Raw genomic sequence first — 20,038 nt, forward strand, 5'->3', positions numbered from 1 at the left:
AACTTTGTTCAGGGCCCACTTTTTGATCAGCCTTCACTTACTTTTTTCTTAATCTCTTTCTTTAGGTCCTTCACTTTCCTTTCTTGTGTTATACAGGTGAACAGTGATCATTTGAAATACACTGTTTTTCCTTCCCAGATAATCCTCCTTTAGAATTTCTGTTTTGGTTGAATCTTTAAAGAGGGTGGGGTCAAAGATACTGCGGTATCAAGTTCATTCTGCTCTGTGAGCTGCATTCCTAGCAAATCTACTTTATTATTTGAAATACCTGTTATGATTTTCAGTATCTATCATGAATAATGCTTATATATCTGCTCATAACTGACTCTGGAGGTATCTTCTAAGATGTAGACATAAGGCTCTTAAATACTTGTTTATCAGACAGGATTCTGTTTTTTACTGCCTCTTTATAAACAAGTGTTTATACAAAGGAGAAAATGAAAGGTAGAAAGCTAAAACACCAAGCTATGTGGAAACTAATTTTAGAATACCTGTCTGTGTGTACTTGTTGATCTATAAATACAGATACCAATTCTATCATAAAGTTGCCCTTTCCCATGGAATATCAACCTAGCAACATGTTAGTATTACATTTCTTTCCAATGCTTCTGTCTCCTGTAAGATGAAGTACACTTTATATATTCAAATTTCAGTCATAACCTTGATATTCTGTATTCTTCTACTTCCTTAGAGACTATACCTTTAACTGGAGAGTTGTAGGGTAAGCTTCCTTTCAGGGTAGACTAGACTTTTATCTAGAATTGTAGGATAAACAGAATTCTACATGCTGTTCCAGTGTTGGGTTGGAAGTTCAGTTTGACTGTTTTACACTACTGTTCTGTTGGTAGTCCAACTGAAGATGAGTGGTAACCCCAAATTCACTCTCCTGACAGTCAGACCAGATCTGTCATCTCCCTTACATTGTTAGTACCATTTAAGGCAGTACTCCTCAACCTTCCTAATGCTGTAACTCTTCAATACAGTTCATGTTGTGGTGACCCTAACCATAAAACTATTTTTGTTGCTGCTTCATAACTGTAATTTTGCTATTAATAAGCATAGTGTAATATTTTTGGATATTGAAGTTTGTTAAAGGGGTTGAGATTCAGCATCTTCTGTCTAAATTTTGACTGATTACATTGATATGGTATGGGAACCTGTCAGGGCAGTTACATGTTTTCCAAAACTTTTCCAAAACTCGGTTTCTTAGAAAGCTTAAAGTGTTATTGCTGACAAAAACAAAAAACAACAAAAAAAAACCTCACTTGAAATAATGGGTTCTTTTTAAATGAGGTCAAACAAAATCTATGCAGCATACTTAAATATGAATAGTTATACTTGGTCAAATATCCCAGTGTTTGAAGATAAAAGCAGCTGAGTTGTTCAGCTGTTATTCAGGTCATTGTACAAACACTGTTTACTAGGACAACCCTCAGCATGGTGCACTTCTCACTTTTATCATACACAAATAAAACAACCTAGCCCTTAAGGGTTAATAATGATATGATTTAACTGATGAGCGAAACTAATTTTTACCTGTGAATACATGGTATTAAAGACTATGAAGCATAGTCATACTAGTAGTACAGTTTTGTACCGTCACCTTGATCATGTAGAGGTGTTGACAATTTGTTTTCACCCACTATTGCTTTTAATTAATGTAAATGTTAATAAGTGGAAAGGGTGAATGGCATTTTAGCACTATTATAAAAGCAGTGTCTGCATTGTAGATCCTTTGGGAGTGCTTCCATACCTCTACTGGAAACCTGGGAACCGTGTTCAGAACCAGTATTCTAAAGCTAGAAATATAGCTTGGTGGTAGACTACTTGCCTTGAGGCCCAAGTTTCAAGTCTCAGCTGTAGGTGGGAGGAGTACCATGGCTGGTTTCCTCTACTACACAGAAAGTCTGAAGATATATGCAAGCATACAGTGGCTATATTTAAAGTCTTTATTAACTTGCATTATAGTTATAGGTGTTGGGATAAAACTTTTAAATCAGCCTCAAAACCTACTACAGTAGGTAGCTCATTCCTCAATATCATACAAAGCATGGACTTTATGCAAGACTACCATGCAAGGCTGATAGAAAAACCTTAGATAAAGAGCCTTACTTTCTACAAAAGAAGATCCCTTATAGTCTAAGAATTCAGTTCTTTTCTGGTTTTGTGGCTCAATGAATGGCAACAGTGATCTGTTATCTTCTTTTACCTTCCTTGTTTGGGGTAAATTTTCTGTTAAGATTCTAAGATTTGTGCTTTCAGCTAGTTATGTCTAGTTCTATCTATATGTTAGTTACACAGTTCTTCCTTTTGATAAATTCAACCCACAGAAAAACTGCCCACTACGTGTACTTTCTTTGATCATCAGAAAGTATCATAACTCCTCATGTGGGAAGTGTCTTCCTACATACTCAAAATCCATATTTCATCATCATTCTTCAACTATGTAGGCTTATATTGATTGACAATATTAAGTTTATATCATGTGATCTGTCTCGCTATTCCTTCCGGTGTCCTTGTCATTATGAACTTTAGCAGACTCTCTTCACAGGCCATAACCATTTTAGCACTGTAGTATGCTTTCTAGTCATCTTCATTGTTACCTACTTAAATCTTAAGGAAAAATTGAACTGTTAGGTAAACTTTCAAAAGGTATTTTTACTTAGGATCCTTAGCATTAAAGCATTTGGACCACGGTGTTTTTGTTAGTTTTAAAACCCAACTATGGGATAGCCTTGTAGCATTCTAACCCAGATCTGTTTGTCAGAGCTCTCTGTTTCTGAAAAAAATTTTTTTCCACTGCATAGTTCAGGCAGCTTTGACTTGAGTCCTCTTTCCTGAGTCTCCTGAGTACAGTAGGTACTATCAATATAAGATGGTCAAAATCAAAACGGTGTACTAGAAAACAGCCCAGGCAGCTAATGACTATTGCAGCAAATACTCTTGCTTTCTTTGTTGTTTGCCACCAAAATTGGTATCCTTGAGCACTGTGCTGTTTTGTTCTTGAGTCACATATGAATGAAGTTGTCTAATATGGATTGTTTTGTATCTGATGTTAACTTTATGTGTGTAAGACTTATCCATAGCATGCCTAGTTGTGGCTCAGCTTACTCTTGTTGCTGTCTCCTGCTCCAGAATGTACATGCCACAGTTTACTCAGTGTACTGTTTATGGGCGGTAGGCTTTTGTTTGGGGGAATAGGCAATATGTGTGCATTTTTGTTAGGGTATATACATACCTAAGGGTAGAATTTCTGAGTCATGGGATATATCTTTAACAATTTCCAATCAGTGTACAGGAATTTCTGAATGATTAGCCACCTCCCCAATACTTACATTGCCATATATCATATATATACTGTTAGTCATTATAAAATGCATGACACTTCTTAAATTTGGACTTCTGTTCATTTAATGTGCACAAATAGGTTTAGCCTTCAGATACTTTGTTTTCTGAACATGCTAAACATACTTTCTGTTTTTCTATACTTGCTTGGGTGGTTTAATTTTTTTTCCTAATTCTTTCTGAACCCTGCATATAATCTTTTGATCAGTTATTTCTGTTGCAAGCATCTTGCACTCTGTAGTTGGTTTTTCTACTCTCTCAAAAGTGTCTTTCAAGCCAGGCATGGTAGCATATACAAGCAGTCATAGCACTAAGTAGAGGCTGAGGCTAAATGATCACCAGATGAAGCCTGGCTTTCAAAAACTTTCATTACAAGTTTCTGCCTTTAAAAAAAAAAAAAAAAAGATAAAGTAAATTGTGATGGTTTGTATATCCTTGGACCAGGGAGTGGCACCATCTGAAGGTATGACCTTGTTGGAATAGGTGTGACCTGGTTGGAATGGGTGTGTCACTGTGGGTGTGGGTATAAGATCCTCACCCTAGTTGCCTGGAAGTCAGTCTTCCACTAGCAGCCTTTAGATGAAGACATAGAACTCTCAGCTCCTCCTGCGCCATGCCTGCCTGGATACTGCCATGCTCCCACCTTGATGATAATGGACTGAACATCTGAACCTGTAAGCCAGCCCCAATTAAATGTTGTTTTTTATAAGACTTGCCTTGGTCATGGTGTCTGTTCACAGCAGTAAAACCCTAACTACGACATAAGTAAATGAAACTGTCTTGATGGACAGAGGTTAATTTTAGTAATTAGTACATTAGTAATTTAGTAATGTAGTTTTATTGCTACTTGATGTAGTTTTAGGAATTTTTCTTACTAAGGTTGTAATCATTTTTATCTTCTCAAAGCTTCATTATTTTGTCTATATGGCTGGTCTGTCTTAAGGTGCTTCATTTTGACTATCATACTGACAGTGCTAATTACTTTATCTAGCTTTTAAAAGTTGTTGTATTGTGTGTGTCATATATAAGAGGCATTGATATGCTATAGCATGTATATGGAAGTCAGAGGACTTTGGGGAGTCTATTCTCTCCTGGAACTTTGTTTTGAGACAGGGTCTTTCCTGTTTCTGTCATGTTGCTTACTCCAGACTATCTTCCCAGCAATTCTGTCTCTGCCTCTTACCTCACTACAGATATGCTGGAATTCTAGATGCAAGCTACTACATCTGGCTTTTTAATGTGAGTTTTGGGATCAAACTCAAGTTGTGAACTTGTGTAGCAAATGCTGAGCCACCTCACTGACCCATTTACTTCAATTTTTTAATAAACTGGTTTAAAGAGTCATCCTCTCTTCTTTAGTTTTTACTGCTTGTGACTCATATTGTCATACAAAGTATGAAGTCACCTTCACAAAATACCCTGGGTTTTTTTGTCCGCGTGTTTGTTTTTGGAGACTGCTCTGTGTAAATTGCTTTTTAGAAATTTGATGTTTCAGCGGTATTGATTTTCCCACCCATGAACATAATCTCTCCATATATATCATTAGTTATTTTAAGTGTTTTATTTTATATGTTGAGATCTTATCTTTAACTTTAGTTATTATCATATAACATTTTAAAATATCAGTTTTACTTAAAAGTTTTATTTTTTGTTGCTTGTTGCATAAAATATCCAATTTACTTTGGTGTAATTATCTAACAAGTAGTGACTTTGCTGAAGTCACCTTTTCTAATAATTGTTCTGAGTATACCTTTGGGTTTCCTAGCTGTAGATTTTTAAAATACAGTTTTATTTGTCCTTTTAAGGTCCTTGAACCTCCTCTTTGTTTTTCTAAAGAAACTAGAACCTTCAGTACAGTGTTGATTGAAACTGTGGTAGTGATCACTCTTAGCATGTCCACCACCACTTAGCATGATGTTTGCTATAGAATTTTTATTCTTTATGATATTAAGCATGTTTATTTGATTCCTAGTTTTCTGAGTTGTTATTATGATGTAATGCTAACATTTATGTTTTTAATATATCCACATTTAAGTATTTTATGCCATTTTGAGGTGTCTCACAATGTAGAACAAACTGGCCTAGAAATTGCAGTGATCTACCACCCCAGCTTCAGGAGCACTGGTGTTACCATGCCTGGGTTAGGCATTGTAAATTTTATTGATGTTAAATACTCATTTCCCAGTTCAGTTTGTAATGCATCAAGATATTTTGCTGTGTTTATGTATAAAATTGTCCTTTAATGCCCTTCCATTAAATGACCTTGTTAATGTTTTACTAATTTGTGTAAAAACAACTTATGCCAGGCATGGTGGCACATGCCTTTAATCCTTCAGAACTGGGGAGGCAGAGGCAGGTGGGTCTCTGTAAGTTTGAGCCAGCCTTGTCTATATAATGAGTTCCAGGCTAATCAGGACTACATAGTCAGAACCTTCCAAACAAACCAACAAACAAACCAAGAAATAAATTGGGATGTAGTCCTTTTTATTTCTGTAGAAGAATGCATCTGTTATATCTCTTACACGTCACTGTACATACATGCTTAATCCCTTGGTGCTGACTACAGCTTTGTCTATGTCTTTACTTCTGCTGCTAATTTACTTCAGATCTTTTGAAATCATTAAGAAATGATTATAGATATATATTAGAAATGCTATAATCTTCATAATTTTAGCATTAGTCACTGTGAAATATACTTTTATTATAAATGACACCTCTCACTTTATGCTCTTTTTAATATTTAGTTTTTTGAGATAAGATCTCTCTGTGTAGAAGGGAGGTGGTGAGGCACGCCGATTTCTGAGTTCGAGGCCAGCTTGGTCTACAGAGTGAGTTCCAGGACAGCCAGGGCTATACAGAGAAACCCTGTCTCGAAAAATTAAAAAAACAAAAAAACAAAAAAGATCTCTCTGTGTGGTCCTGGCTGTCATGGAACTCACTCTATAGACCAGACCGGACTGGTGTCAAAATCAGAGAGATTCTTCTGCCTCTGCCTTCTAAGGGTTGGAGTGCTGAGACTAAGGAGTACATGCCCTATAGCTTTTCATTATTTTTTTAACTTTGTTTTTGTTTGAGACATAATATCAATCTGGCCTGGAACTCACTATGTAGTTTAGGATGGTTTCAACCTCACAGCCTCACAAGTGCTAGGATGACAGAGGAGCCACCACATCCAGCTGCTTTCATCCATTTTGAATAATATTTTATACATAGCCCTTAAATGTCATGTTTCTGACAGTTTTCCAATTTTAACAAGAGCATTTGATCTATCTATATACGTTTTGTTGATACTATATTTGGATTTTTGTTTTGTTTTGTTTTGTTTTTTTTTGAGACAGGGTTTCTCTGTATAGCCCTGGCTGTCCTGGAACTCACTTTGTAGTCCAGGCTGGCCTCAAACTCAGAAATCCGCCTGCCTCTGCCTCCCGAGTGCTGGGATTAAAGGCGTGTGCCACCACACCGGGCTTATATTTGGATTTTTTAAGATTTAAAAAAATAATGTGTATAAATATTTTGCCAGCATGTACATCTGTGTACCACAAGGCATGCCTGGTATCTGAGGAGGCCAGAAGGTGGTGTCTGATGCCCTGAAACTGGAGTTACAATGGTTGTAAGCCACCAAGTAGATTCTGGAACTGAACCCAGTTCCTTTGCCCAGAGCAGCCAGTGTTCTTAACCACTGAACCATACCCAGCCTCTGTGTTTATATTTAAATCTGTTTTATTGTACAGGTTTTGTTTGGCCTGTCATTCGTTCCCTTTTCTTTTCTGGCTACCTTTATTCTTTTTTTTTTTAATTTTTTTCCTTGCCTCCCTCTTGATAGTATCTCATTTTTTATTCTGTTAGAGGTCTTAGATTCTTTTAGTCTGAAGGTCACATCATTAACCCTTTCAATGCTCATTAATCAATACTTTTTATCTTTTTTCCTAGATAAAGTGCAAGTACTTTAATATGCTAGTCATTGTCTGACTTCATTGCTATTAGATTTTTTTTTTGAGCTATTTGTAAATTTTGAAAACCAAACATCTGGTATTATAATATACATTGTCGTTGTGTGTTTTCATTCCTGCTTCTCGTAACTGTTGTTCTTGGATGTTTCATACTTGCCGTTGAGAATACCATATTCTCATATCAATGTCTACTGTCTTTTTGCCTCATGTTCATTCACATAGTATTTAAACATATGACGGATCATTTCTTACTGTTTTCTCTTTTCCCATCATTTATGAAGTTCCCTTTTGCATTTGTTTGTCCTGGTTTGGTTCTGGATTTTCTTCCGATCTAACTTCCATTCTGTTTAGTGAAATTAAGTTTTTACCAGCTTTCATTTGCATTGTTTTATCGTGTTTTATTCCTGATTACTTTTAATTTGAAAATGATTTGTAGAAAGTATTTTGAGGCCTGGGATGACATTGCTTACCTACAAAAAATAACTTTATTTTTCTGACAGATCCTTAGGCACTAGCAGTTGTATCATTTTAATCCAGTCTTAGAAGTTTAACATTTGTATACCAAGCACACACACACCCTTCCTTTAGATGACCTGAAGCTAGGCCACTCCTTCTGTGAGAACTGTGGTAATTTTAGTTTACCTTTCTGTCTAGAATCCAACTGTTTGAGATCCCAGTGTTAGGCATGAAGGTTCTGTGGGGCAGCAACTCATATCTCTTTATTCTATACTTCAGGGGTTGTCAAGTTTTTTTCTCTGAAGGGTCATAGAGTAAGTATTTTAGATATTGTAAGCCATAAACCCTGTTCCACACTCACCCCTGCCACTGTTGAACAAAACAGCCATAGATAATTAATGAGTTTATTCTAGTAAAGACATAGACATGTATACAGGCTAGATGTAACTCCAAACTGATACTATAATTGTCAACTATAGTGTGTTCAAAGCTCTGCTCAGACTCTGCCACCTCTTCTGAAGTTGCAAATCAGCAGTAACAGCCGGGCCAGCCTTTCCTGCCCCTTCACGATCCAGCATCTACGTGTGTGTTCATTTTTAATATTGATCTAGTTGTTCCTGGCAGGAGATTTAATCTTTTGAACTTAGTTGGCTGTTACCAGAAAGTAAAGATAAAAGTAAGGTAACCAAGTTAAAACAATAGGTTTTTTTTTCCCCCTTCCTCATTTCAAGAATAGAAAGTTCTTAAGAAAGCATATTACAATAGCAATCTCATATATGACTTTTTTTCCTCCAAAACTTAAGTGTTTGGGCATGTTTCTCTGATCTTCCTAGAGAGATTGTCCTGACAAGGTTGAAGCTGTTAAGCATTGTCAGAACTTCTTATGTTGAAAATAATGAGTGCCTTCAGTGTTAGTGTGGTGGCCACTATCTGCCTGTGGCTCTTGAGCACCTGAAGTCTGGCTCCCATGGTCACAGAATTCGGTATTAATTGGCTTGAAGCTGTTTAGTATACAGTTAGATTAAAAGAAGATTCTCATCGCAGCACAATGGTTCTTATTACCCAGAGCTAGAATGTGTGTCCATTTTTTCAATGATCTTGATATAATTCTTTTAACCTAATTTGTTGGACTTTTGATATCTTGCTAAATATCCTATGCCTGTTGAATCCTATCATTCTCATGATGTGATGGAAGGACACTTGTTATCCAAAGTCATCAACATAAAACTGGCAGACTTTGTTTACTTTCTAAAATGAATGCTCTCTGCAGGGAAAGGGGCGTATACACCGAGGAAACTATCCAAGTCCATCTTCCCCTGTTATAGTCCGATTGCCTTCCATGTCTGATGTCCCAGAAGAGACCTTGTCTAGTGAGACAGCCATGGAAACTGACCTCACAGACCAGCAGCAAGCAGCAATGCAGCAGGAGGAAAAAGTACTGACTGAGCAGATTGAGAACCTACAGAAAGAAAAGTAAGTGCCCAGAGAGGATACCAGTTGTTGTGTTTCCTTCCTTCTACCTTTTTTTTCCTTATTCATTAAATATCTCTTGTGTCAAGCACTGTGTCAGATGCCCCAGGGGATCTGACAGAGACTTGTTGCCTCTACTAAGGGTAAGTGTGGAAGTTTTCACCTCAGGGAAGGAAATTCCATAGTATAGGAATCTTGCTGCTGAGCAGTACTAGAATAAGGAGGGTACACATATACAGGGTATACCAGCTTAGTTCAGATTCATAAGGCAATGGACAATGGAGAGCAAAGATGAGGTATTATAGTCCTGACGGGTCAGGGACCAGCTTCCGTAAGCAGATGGGTTTTGCAAAAAGAAGTGTACGAGTCCCTTGACTAAATAAGACAAAGTTAATTTCAACCATAGGTGTTAGTTGCACCTTCATAAATGAATGTTACTGTTTAAAAATCAGTATGACCATGGGCCCAACAACTAGATAGAACAAGGCAGTACTGGGTTCTGGGATACTGGGTAGAGAAATCTGTTATGATTTAAAAGAGAAAGTTAAGAAACTCTGTTATCTCCATCATCACTCTGGCAGGAGTGGGTTGACATTGATTACTCTCTGAGAATTCCTAAAGGTCTTGAGTCCCTGGAGCTCATCTCGTCAGTCTGAGAACTTGATTCACGAAGAATCAAGAAACTTTAGTATCAGAATTGGTTCTAGAATTTAGGGCAACTGAAAAGCAGCTAAGACTCAGCGGTGGAAAAAGTAAGGCAGTAGTTACTAACCAGGGGCTGAAAAGATGACCCACCTCAGCTCTGATTAACATGATATTGAAGATAGAGAGGGATAAAAAGGAAATTGTTAGGAAAGAGAAAGTACAGAAGTATAAGCATAAGTTTCAAAGATGTGACTGCTTTTGGAAATAGTGAGCTACTGGGAAGGCTGTACTTGAAAAGATGGGTCTGTGGATTTCAGGCTACTTAAAGAGGAAAAATAATTAGATTCAGAGCTGGCTTATTTCTAGGAATTGACAAGCTGTATGATCCGTTCATTGAAGGAAGTTAATTGTGTGGAGGGAAAACGCTGGAGACATAAAGATGCTTTGGTACTAGGATTTTGACGTGAGTTTTGTTTCTTTTTAAGGTACTAACTGAATTTTGATCAAACTGTGGTCAGTGCCCTAATTAAGAAAATAACGTTAGAAGCCAAATCTTAGTAACTATAAAACATGAAGGGACATTACTGAAACAAGTGGGTGATCCTGATAAATTAGAATGTACTGTAGCCAGAGATAATGCAAGCTTCACAGGTCAGTGTTTTACTTATCCAAAAGCCTTGATATGGTCAAGATAGAAGATAAACTCTTTAAGAGCCAAAAAGAAATTTGGAGACAATCTAGTTTGTTTTCTAGATGAGGAAGCTGAAATCCAGAAATTAATGAATTTGGAATCTTGAACTCAGTCCAAAGTTCATCTCAGAATATCTCAGCATTTATAGAAACTTGCCTCAACCTACCCACCCCCAGTCCCATGACTACTCATAGATTTGTTATCACCTTGTACTTTCATCCATACTGCTTTCCTGCTTTTCATCATCACCATGGTGGGACAGTAAGAGATGCCTTTGCTATTTAGCTTCTTTGCTTTGATGGAAGGTCTTCCTGTCATCTTTCTCATACCATGTTAATGGATTTGTTGATTGTGTCTCATAGGGAAGAACTAACATTTGAGATGCTTGTATTGGAACCTCGTGCCTCTGATGATGAAACCCTTGAATCTGAGGCTTCTATTGGGACTGCTGATAGTTCGGAAAATTTGAATATGGATTCTGAAGGTACCATTTTTTGAGATATTCAATAAATTAATATATTATACTAGAAATACAGTTTGTTTTGTAAAAAGGAATAAGAATTCCCAACTTAAGGCTGGAGGGGGTGGCTCAGTACTTAGGAACACTCACTCGGTGCTCTTTCAGAGGAGCTAGGTTCAATTCCCAGTACCTACATGGCAGTTCATAATTATCTGTAACGCCAGTCCCAGGAAATCTGATGCCCTTTTCTGGCCTCTCTGAGGGTACCAGGTGCTCTTTTGTTGTATATGTTGTATATACATATATGCAGGCAAAGCATCCACACATGTAAATATATGTGTGTGTGTGTGTGTGTGTGTATGTATATATATATGTGTGTGTGTGTGTGTGTGTGTGTATATATATATATATATATATATATATATATATATATATTTTTTTTTTTTTTTTTGTTTTTGTTTTTCAAGACAGGGTTTCCTGGCTGTCCTGGAACTCACTTTGTAGACCAGGCTGGCCTCGAACTCAGAAATCCGCCTGCCTCTGCCTCCCGAGTGCTGGGATTAAAGGCGTGCGCCACCATGCCCGGCAATTTTTTTTTTTAATGTTAAAAAAAACTTTCTCAGGTTCAGTCTGGTTGGTGGTGCATACTTTTAATCCCAGATTCAGGAGACAGATCGCTGTAAGTTTGAGGCCAGCTCCAAGACAGCTTTTACAATAATGATTCTGCACAAAAGAGATTGACTAAATCCTCAGAACTTTTTACCCATTCAGTTTCACATGTGAACAGTAGCTTCATTACATGATGTTGCATAGGTAGACACTATTATGTACAACTTTATTTTCTGTTTTTAGAGAGAAGTTTAGCCCTTAGCTCCCTGAAAGCAGCTGGCAAGTCTGAACCTTCAAGCAAGTCGCGGAAGCAGCTAAGAAAGCAGCCAGACTCTCTAGACTCCGTCAGCTCCTCCGTTTCTTCATGTCTATCAAACACTACATCATCTCATGGCACTAGAAAGCGATTTCAGATTTATTCCAAGTCTCCATTTTACCGAGCTGCTTCAGCTTGTGAGGCCCAGGGAACGGAAGGACCGCTAGGCCAAGCCAAATCCCTAGAAGACAGGCCTCAGTTCATCAGCAGAGGAACCTTCAACCCTGAAAAGGGCAAACAAAAACTAAAGAATGTGAAAAACTCACCTCAGAAAACCAAAGAGACCCCAGAGGGGACAGTCACATCTGGCCGAAAGAAAACTGTGGACTCAGACTGCAGCTCCACACAGCAACTACCACTGTTTGGAAATAATGAGTTTATGGTCTAAATGGACAGATGTGTCCCCAGATCTCATCTTTGGGGCCTCTTCTGGTCACCTTGTTTGTAACAGTCGGTCCTAATGGTCCTGCCTCGTTTCAGCAGACAGATTGTATGCTGGATCACTGGGCTTCTGGCAAAAGTGGCCGCTTTGAAGTTTGCTAGGGATGGGCCAGCTGTGCCTTGGCTGCTGTATTTGATTTGAGAGTCCACTGAACAAAGCCACCTGGGACCTGGGGGATTTTGGCCAATAATAGTTGCTTCTTGCCCACCTACTTTTCCCTTCCCACAGATAGTTGCTGAACTAGGGAGCTATTGTGATCCTGAGGTATGCTCTCATTTCTAGCATTTAAAGAAAACATACAAACCTCTGTTAACCATGGAAACAAAAGCTTTTGAGTTTGTATTGGAATAGTTAGGAACTGTGTTAGAATATAAAAATTTCCCCAAGGATTTATAAGCCCTCTATTTTAAATTTAATTACAAAACATTCAATGTTATCTTTTGGAAACCTAAACTGATTTCCATTAAGCCCAGAGTGTCTCAGCTACAGGAATGTGAAGAGACCATGCTTTGTCTCTTGTTGATATTTGGTATTATAGTCAGTGCTGGTTTAACGCTTGGTTAATTCCTGCCAAATATATTTCATGGGGTAAAGTTCTGGTAGCCATACTGTATTGGTATGCCCTGATTATAGATCAGACTCCTCTAGGTTTTTGTTTGAAATATGTCACAGGCACATTTAGGTAATTCCTAAATGTGAACGCATCATCCTGATTGATCCAAGCTTTTCTTTTTGTATAAACTGAAGACTGTATCCGAGCCTACTCATCTGCTGGTGGAGTACCACCATAGATGTAACCATTTCATCACTTATCTAGGAGTACTCACATACATACAACTGTGCATGAGTGTTATAGAAAAAGCCGCCAAAAGAAGTCTAGAAAGTTTAAATATGATCTATTTAATTTTTGTCTTCTTATCAGACCATCAGTATTAGATGAAAAAAATCAAGGACTACTTGAAGCTATTTTTGTTAATATTCTTGTTCCTGAAGTTTACTGTAAATACACATGTATAATATGCCTAGTTCTTTTTAACCTTGTGCTTTCCCCTTATTCCCATTGAGTTTCTCCCTACAGATAAGAGGCCATTAGACAGGTGGTGAGAGCCATTCACCCCCGGGGTGAGGAATAAGTAAGGGCATCTTTTTCATCACTGGTAGTTTCCATAAGTTATAATGTCAGAAGCATCATGTACTAGCAATTGTGGGACTAGAACTCTGTTTTTGCTATTTATGTTATGTGAAGTGAAACATGATACCATTTCTTAAGTATATGAAATGTTTATTTTTAAAGTCACTAAATACATTTTGTCTAACTACCACATGCACTGTTACAAGAAGAGCCTTTAATATCCATAACCTGAATTTTGGTTTTCTCCTCCTCCTCTTCTTTTCCTTCTCCTCCTTCTCCTTTTTTGGTTTGAAGTTACAGGAATAGAAGTCTTTTGTTAAGGCAAGGTCTCTCCTCCTACACAACACTGAACCTCACGCCACTGCAATAGTGGTCATTGGCCGGCTCTAGAGATGAGACTTGTAGCATTATTTTGCACAGCAGCTCATGGTGGCTGGAGTCTTCCCTCTCCATGGTATGGGTTCAGCATTGAGACACATGAAGGAAGTTTTGAAAATCTCCCCGATGATGATGGTCATTCAGTAAATGCTAACTTTTATATCCCTCCAGCATTAACAATAAGAGTTTTGGAAACTGTTCTACAGGAAGCCAGCATGGCTGTGATATGGTGGGGTGCTGTTTTGGGCCTTTCTGGCTATACAGTCTGTTATAGTATTTGGGGAAAGTAGCTGCTACTGGGTGGTAACTGTTGCTAACTGTTGCTCTCCACTTGGCTCAGAACAATTTCCTTTGTTTCAGAGGAATGTCCTGGAACTCAGCACTTGACACACATTCTCCCTCCTAAAGTTTTACAGCTCAGTTTTTTGTTTTTATTATTTCTATAAAGTAAATTTGGGGCTGAGAAAAAAAAAAAACCAACCTACCTACATAGGTCACCTTGTAGGAACTAGGTAATCAATATTAAAGACTTTATAATTTTTCTCAGGGACCTAAAACCTGAATTTGAATAAAGTTAAATAAAAACTTTTTTTTTCATTTGCTAGATTTGTGGATTTTTTAATCATTTAACAAGCCGCCAGGATGGGTGGGGGAAATCCACACAACTATAAGAATGTCTCGGCAAAGTGTAGGTCCCTGTAAGGAAAAGAGTGCTGTTGTTCTTGGGTTAGCAGGCACTATTGATCTGATAGAGACGAAGCCATAACTCAGTAGTGTCAGATGTCTGGCTCCATCAGTTCTTAACAGAGCCTCTGAATCCTCACCCATGATACAGATCCACATAGAGTTCACTGTTATGTCTGTCTAGCTGCTTTTCTTCAGTCTTAAAATGCACCAAAAGAAACTCTCTGGCAGCAGCAGAGTGTCTCACATGTGGAACCTGTGCTCCAAACTTCAGAGCATCCTAGTTATGTCACATACTTCTAGTCCACAATAACTCCTACATTTTTCCCTACTCATTAATATGTGTCTGTAGCTGTGTGTCATAGAAAATGTAGCAGAAGCAAACAATACATTTTGCATCACAGACTGAAGCAAATTACAGCAAATGCAGGCAGGATTCAGGGAGGTGACACACTTAGTTTGCACATATTTGTACTTCCTGCCATTTTGATTATATGACCATTCTAGGTCATACACACAAACGGAGATATGAGTATTGCTAGGAGAGACAAAAGGATGTGAGTTCAGGGCACAGGTCACTAGGGCCAGCTCTCAGGCTTTGGAAACCTATCACTCTCACCTTGCATAGGGTATGAAGACTGTTCTGTGTCTCAATCAAAGACAGTGTCACGGAAATGTGCTCATATGAGGTGATACATTGAGGCTGTATCATTCCACCTTTGTGCCTGTGAGCTGTGTTTTCAACTGTAACTAATAAGCTAGAGCGAAGGAAGGATTCTCAGGTGTGTGACGCTGAGAGTTATAACTGGAGAAAGAAGTTTGTCCAGATGGCTTTCTCACTTTAAAAATTCTTGGTGGGGAAATAGATGTGGGCCCTGCATTCTTCTGTGTTGAATGGTGTGTTATATGCACCCACACACTTGTGATAACTTCCTAGCACTGTGTCCCAACACCATGCTGGCCTTAGTAGTAAAATTTTTTAGGTATTTGTAGAAGACCTGACTTTCTGCATCCCTAAGAGACCACATTTCTCTGGAACATTCTCACACTTTTGGTGTTAAGTGGGTAATCTCCAGTGTATTAGATCTTACTGATCTCCTGGTTTAAACTTCAAAAAAGCCCTAGCAATGGGTCTGTCACCTTGTCACCTGTCCACTCTTAATGCCTATTTATCAGCCCTCTTAGGTCATATAAGAGTTGCACCTCTTGAACCAAGTATTTGTATTTACTATGGGAAAGGTGTAGACTACAGATTAGTATTATATTATTTTAATGGACTCAAAGTAATTTATAAGTATGGTGAGTGTAAAGTTTTAAAATACTGTGTATTATAAAAGGACACAACCTGTGAAATATGCCACTTTACTGTTTAAGAATTCTATAAGAATGACTTATTCACAGAACTGATTACATTCCTGATGAAATCAGCAGCACTTTGTAATTTCCTTTTTTTTTGGAAGGGGGCAAGACATTTGTATAAAGTGCAGTTTGTGTCACTCAGAGTATGCACTGTATAGCTACACAAAAGCAGCCTGCTGAACAAATCACTCCATGGCTCATTAAAGAACAAAGCTTCCAGAAGTGCAATATGTGTGGTTTGTTTTCTGGCTTCCAATCAGACTCATAGCCCAAAGGAACACCACTTACTACTTATACTAATAAAATTAAAGGAAAGGATCCAATTCCCAACTGATGAGTGCAGAAATGACAGCTGTTAGAACTCAACTGAAGAAGAGCAAGCCAAGGTCAAGGAGAGAACTAGAGGCACCTAGCAGTCACTTCCTGTGAAGAAAAAAACCCAAACAACAATGTATAGTTGAATTTTCCAGTGAGGGACAGTTGAAAGAAGGACTTCAGAATCTTATGAGATTCAGAGGCCTGGGACAAAGCTACAGTAAAAAACAAATATTCTGACACCTGGAGACCCTGCCTCACAACAGGGAAGGAAAGCTGATGCAGCTTTATAGAGATGCAGGGGGAAAAGTCTCAGCTCACACAACCAGTCTGGATTCTGGCAATCCCAGCTGTTGGAATGATTCACAACCCACACCAGCTTAGATAGCTAACCTAAAGACTGTACAGTAGCCTTGCTTTGAAAACAATTCTTATATCATCTTCCTGTGAGCCCTCAGTGCTGTAACTAGGAGCTACCTAAGAAGAGGACTTCTGTTTTAATCAGGATGGCTCCAGGGATCAGAAAACCTTACACATTCCTGGCTCTGAGAACCCATAGATGTATTGTGTTAGCTCATCAGCTGGCTGCCTTGTGATCCCAACGTTGCTGGAGAAGTACCTCTGAGTCAAATGCACTGCTGAGTACATGGTACAAAGGGGATGGTAGTAGAGGGTGTTGCCTATAGTGTCACGAGTGACTGCTTTCCAGGATAGGGGTGGGGGCATATTGCGCTATCTGAAGATGGCTAGGCAGGCAGACCCTTTAGTGGTGATAGGCCTGAGCTCTATAGGTTCACAAGCTAGGTTCCTAAATCCAGACGCTTAGCTCTCTTAAGTCTTGAGAACAACTAGGAGCTTATGGTTCTCAACCTTCAAAGCTTTGGCTGCTCAAGGCAGAAGCTTACTTCCCTGGACTTATGAGAAGTAACATCTAGTGGCTGGAATTCTAACTCGCAAGTGGTGTTGGAACCCTTGGCTCTTGAACCCTTCTCAGCTCTCTCCAGAGTCAGCTAGGGAGTGGCATGTGCAGTCCTTGTAGACTCGGCTTCCTCATCCATAATCAGAGCTTCTCCACCTGCAGCTCCTCCACCATACTTTATAGTTTGCTTCTTGCTCTCTGGAATTCTTAGCCAACCCTTGATATCATAGTTCTGGGTTTTCTGAGGGTATTAGAGCCTTCAGAACTCTGGAACTCATCACCTGCCTTCTCACTGTGCCACCCGGGTATTTGTCTATTTTTCATGCCACATGTAGGCAAAAGACCATTCACAAGATACTTTTATTAGAGCCTAATGATGCAATACCTAATAGTGCACAAGGTAGGAGGAGCTTCCCAGGTTAGCCCAGGGAGTGGAAAATAGCCTGCTTTATACAGCAAGATGATGATTGTGGCATGCTTATGCACAGATTATAATTTTAGCAGTCACAGCTATGCATGTGATTCTGGCTCTACCAATCACAAGCTTCGCTGCACTAATGTTTTGCTGAGTCATGTCTTCCCATCTCAGCTCTGAGCTTTCTGAGAGAATCAGAGCCCTCAGCTCCTGGTGACTCTGAAACTCCAGCCACCTCCTCTGTTCCTGAATGAGAATAGCTGCTTCAAGGTAAGCTGGCTAATCTAAAACTCGCCAAAAGGCTCGTTTTCCCTAGAGTGGCATCTTCTACAGTTGGTGCTTGTTGCCTAGAGCCAGGCTTCCTGACTCGAGAGTGATAAATTCTGTAGTGGTGTGGATGCAGTTGTCCTACCAACTGTAGTGACTTTTCCTCAGTGTTCAAAACAGGCAGACAGGTTTACCAAAGAAAGGGCTGCCTAGATGCTTGGTGGGTGAAGTCACTTACAGCCAAGGCTAATGAACTAACTCTTTTAGGACCCATATGGTGGAAAGAAAACTGACTCCCACAAGTTGTCCTCTGATCTCCACAAGTTACACTGACATGTGCACCTATACATATATACAAACATGCAAGTCAATAAATGAGGATCATAGCTCTAGTAATAAACCCAAAGAAACAGTAACAGATGGAATTATTGTTTTAAAGCTCAGTAAAATTGAAGAGAACACAAACATTTAAATAATCACATATGACAAGGTAGGATATGAATAAGATACTTGGCAAAGAAAAAATTAAAAAAAAAAATCTTAGGAGTAAGGGATCCATAATATATCAACTAAAAATTTTGGTTGAGAGCTTCAACAATAGACTAGATTAGGTGGGAGAAAAAATGTTTATGCTTGAAGATAAGTCTTCTTAAATAACTCATGGGGGTGGGGAGAGGAAGAGAACAAATCTGTGGCATACTATTAAATCACCAAACATCCATGAATTATCTAAAGGCAAAGAAGCAGACATTTGCAGTATGGAAAAACTCTCAAGGGAAATAGTAGTGGACAGCTTTCCTAATCATGGATAAGACATGGGCATCCATATGCAAGGGGCTTACAGATATGACCAGAAAGGACCTTTACCATAATATAAAATTCAAAATATAAGAATTTTAAAGTCTACAAGAAAAAAATGCACAAGACATCTAAGTGAAACCTCACTACACTTACAGTAAAATTTCCAGAAGAAACCCTACAGGATACCAGGAAATGGAATGTCACTCTCCATGTTCTGAAAGAAAAATTACTGCCAATCAAGATTATTATACCCAGCAAGGCTATCCTTCAGAAGATTTTCTGAGATGAGGAGAAGCTGGGGAAATTCATGACTGCATGACTTAAGGAGGTACTGCATCTAGAAATGAAAGGAAGGGAACTGCCCCACAACAGCATGTGAAAGTGTGAGTTCCACTGGAAGAATAAACACACAAAAACGGAATCAGACTATCAAATACAGCAAGAAAACTGCAAAGATGTCTAAGATGAGGAAAAGTAATGCTCTGAATAACTAGAAAAATCAAGACAGGCATAAATAAGTTCCTACATTTCAATAATAACCTTGACTATAAATGGACTAAATTATTCAATCGAAAGCTATAGTCTGATCAAATGGATTTTTTTTTTAAAGCCAGATGTTATGGCACACACCTTTCATCCCAGCACTCATCTGGATCACCATGACTTTAAGGCTAGCCAGGGTTACATAGTGGATACCAGACCATGCAAGGTCCTGTCTCAAAAACAAAATAAGACTAAAAAATATGCTGTGTATAAGAAACTTAGTTCATCAGTAAAGTCACTGGAAATGAAAGGCTGGAAAATATTTCAAGCAAATGGGATCCTAAAGTAAGCAGTACTTTTTTTTTTTACTTTTTTTTTTTTTTTACTTTTTTTTTTAACTTTTTTTTGTATTTATTTCATTTACATTTCCAATGTTATCCCAAAAGCCCCCCACACGCTTCCCCACCCAGCCACTCCCACTTCTTGGCCCTGGCATTCCCCTGTGCTGAGTCATATAAAGTTTGCACAACCAATGGGCCTCTCTTTCCACTGATGGCCAACTAGGCCATCTTCTGATACATATGCAGCTAGAGACACGAGCTCCGGGGGTTACTGGTTAGTTCATAATGTTGTTCCACCTATAGGGTTGCAGTTCCCTTTAGCTCCTTGGGTTCTTTCTCTAGCTCCTCCATTGGGGGCCCTGTGATCCATCCAATAGCTGACTGTGAGCATCCACTTCTGTGTTTGCTAGGCCCCGGCATAGTCTCATAAGAGACAGCTATATCTGGGTTCTTTGAGCAAAATCTTGCTAGTGTATGCAATGGTGTCAGCATTTGGAAGTCGATTATGGGATGGATCCCCAGATATGATAGTCTCTAGATGGTTCATCCTTTCGTCTCAG

At 38.7% G+C, this 20,038-nt stretch overlaps 1 protein-coding gene and 1 long non-coding RNA gene across 13 annotated transcripts in view; one reads left to right on the forward strand and one right to left on the reverse strand.

The window, feature by feature from the left end:
* The window catches only part of Myo9a (myosin IXa), a 178,019-nt gene extending 161,854 nt beyond the window's left edge, over positions 1–16,165 (forward strand). For 7 of the 12 annotated variants that reach the window (XM_006511215.3, XM_006511208.3, XM_006511212.3 and 4 more), the window contains 3 exons: positions 9,022–9,224; positions 10,920–11,041; positions 11,870–16,156. In XM_006511215.3, the coding sequence (XP_006511278.1) occupies positions 9,022–9,224; positions 10,920–11,041; positions 11,870–12,330 (786 nt within the window). In that variant the 3' untranslated portion in view covers positions 12,331–16,156. Of the gene's footprint in view, positions 1–9,021; positions 9,225–10,919; positions 11,042–11,869 lie in introns of all 12 variants that reach the window. The other 5 variants (XM_006511209.4, XM_006511210.3, XM_017313399.2 and 2 more) reach the window with 2 other exon arrangements.
* Gm20275 (predicted gene, 20275) overlaps positions 1–20,038 on the reverse strand; it is a 114,787-nt gene that overhangs the window by 86,450 nt on the left and 8,299 nt on the right. The window lies entirely within an intron of this gene.

This window comes from Mus musculus, chromosome 9 (genome assembly GCF_000001635.26).
Source record: "Mus musculus strain C57BL/6J chromosome 9, GRCm38.p6 C57BL/6J".
NCBI classification, from domain to species: Eukaryota; Metazoa; Chordata; class Mammalia; order Rodentia; family Muridae; genus Mus; species Mus musculus.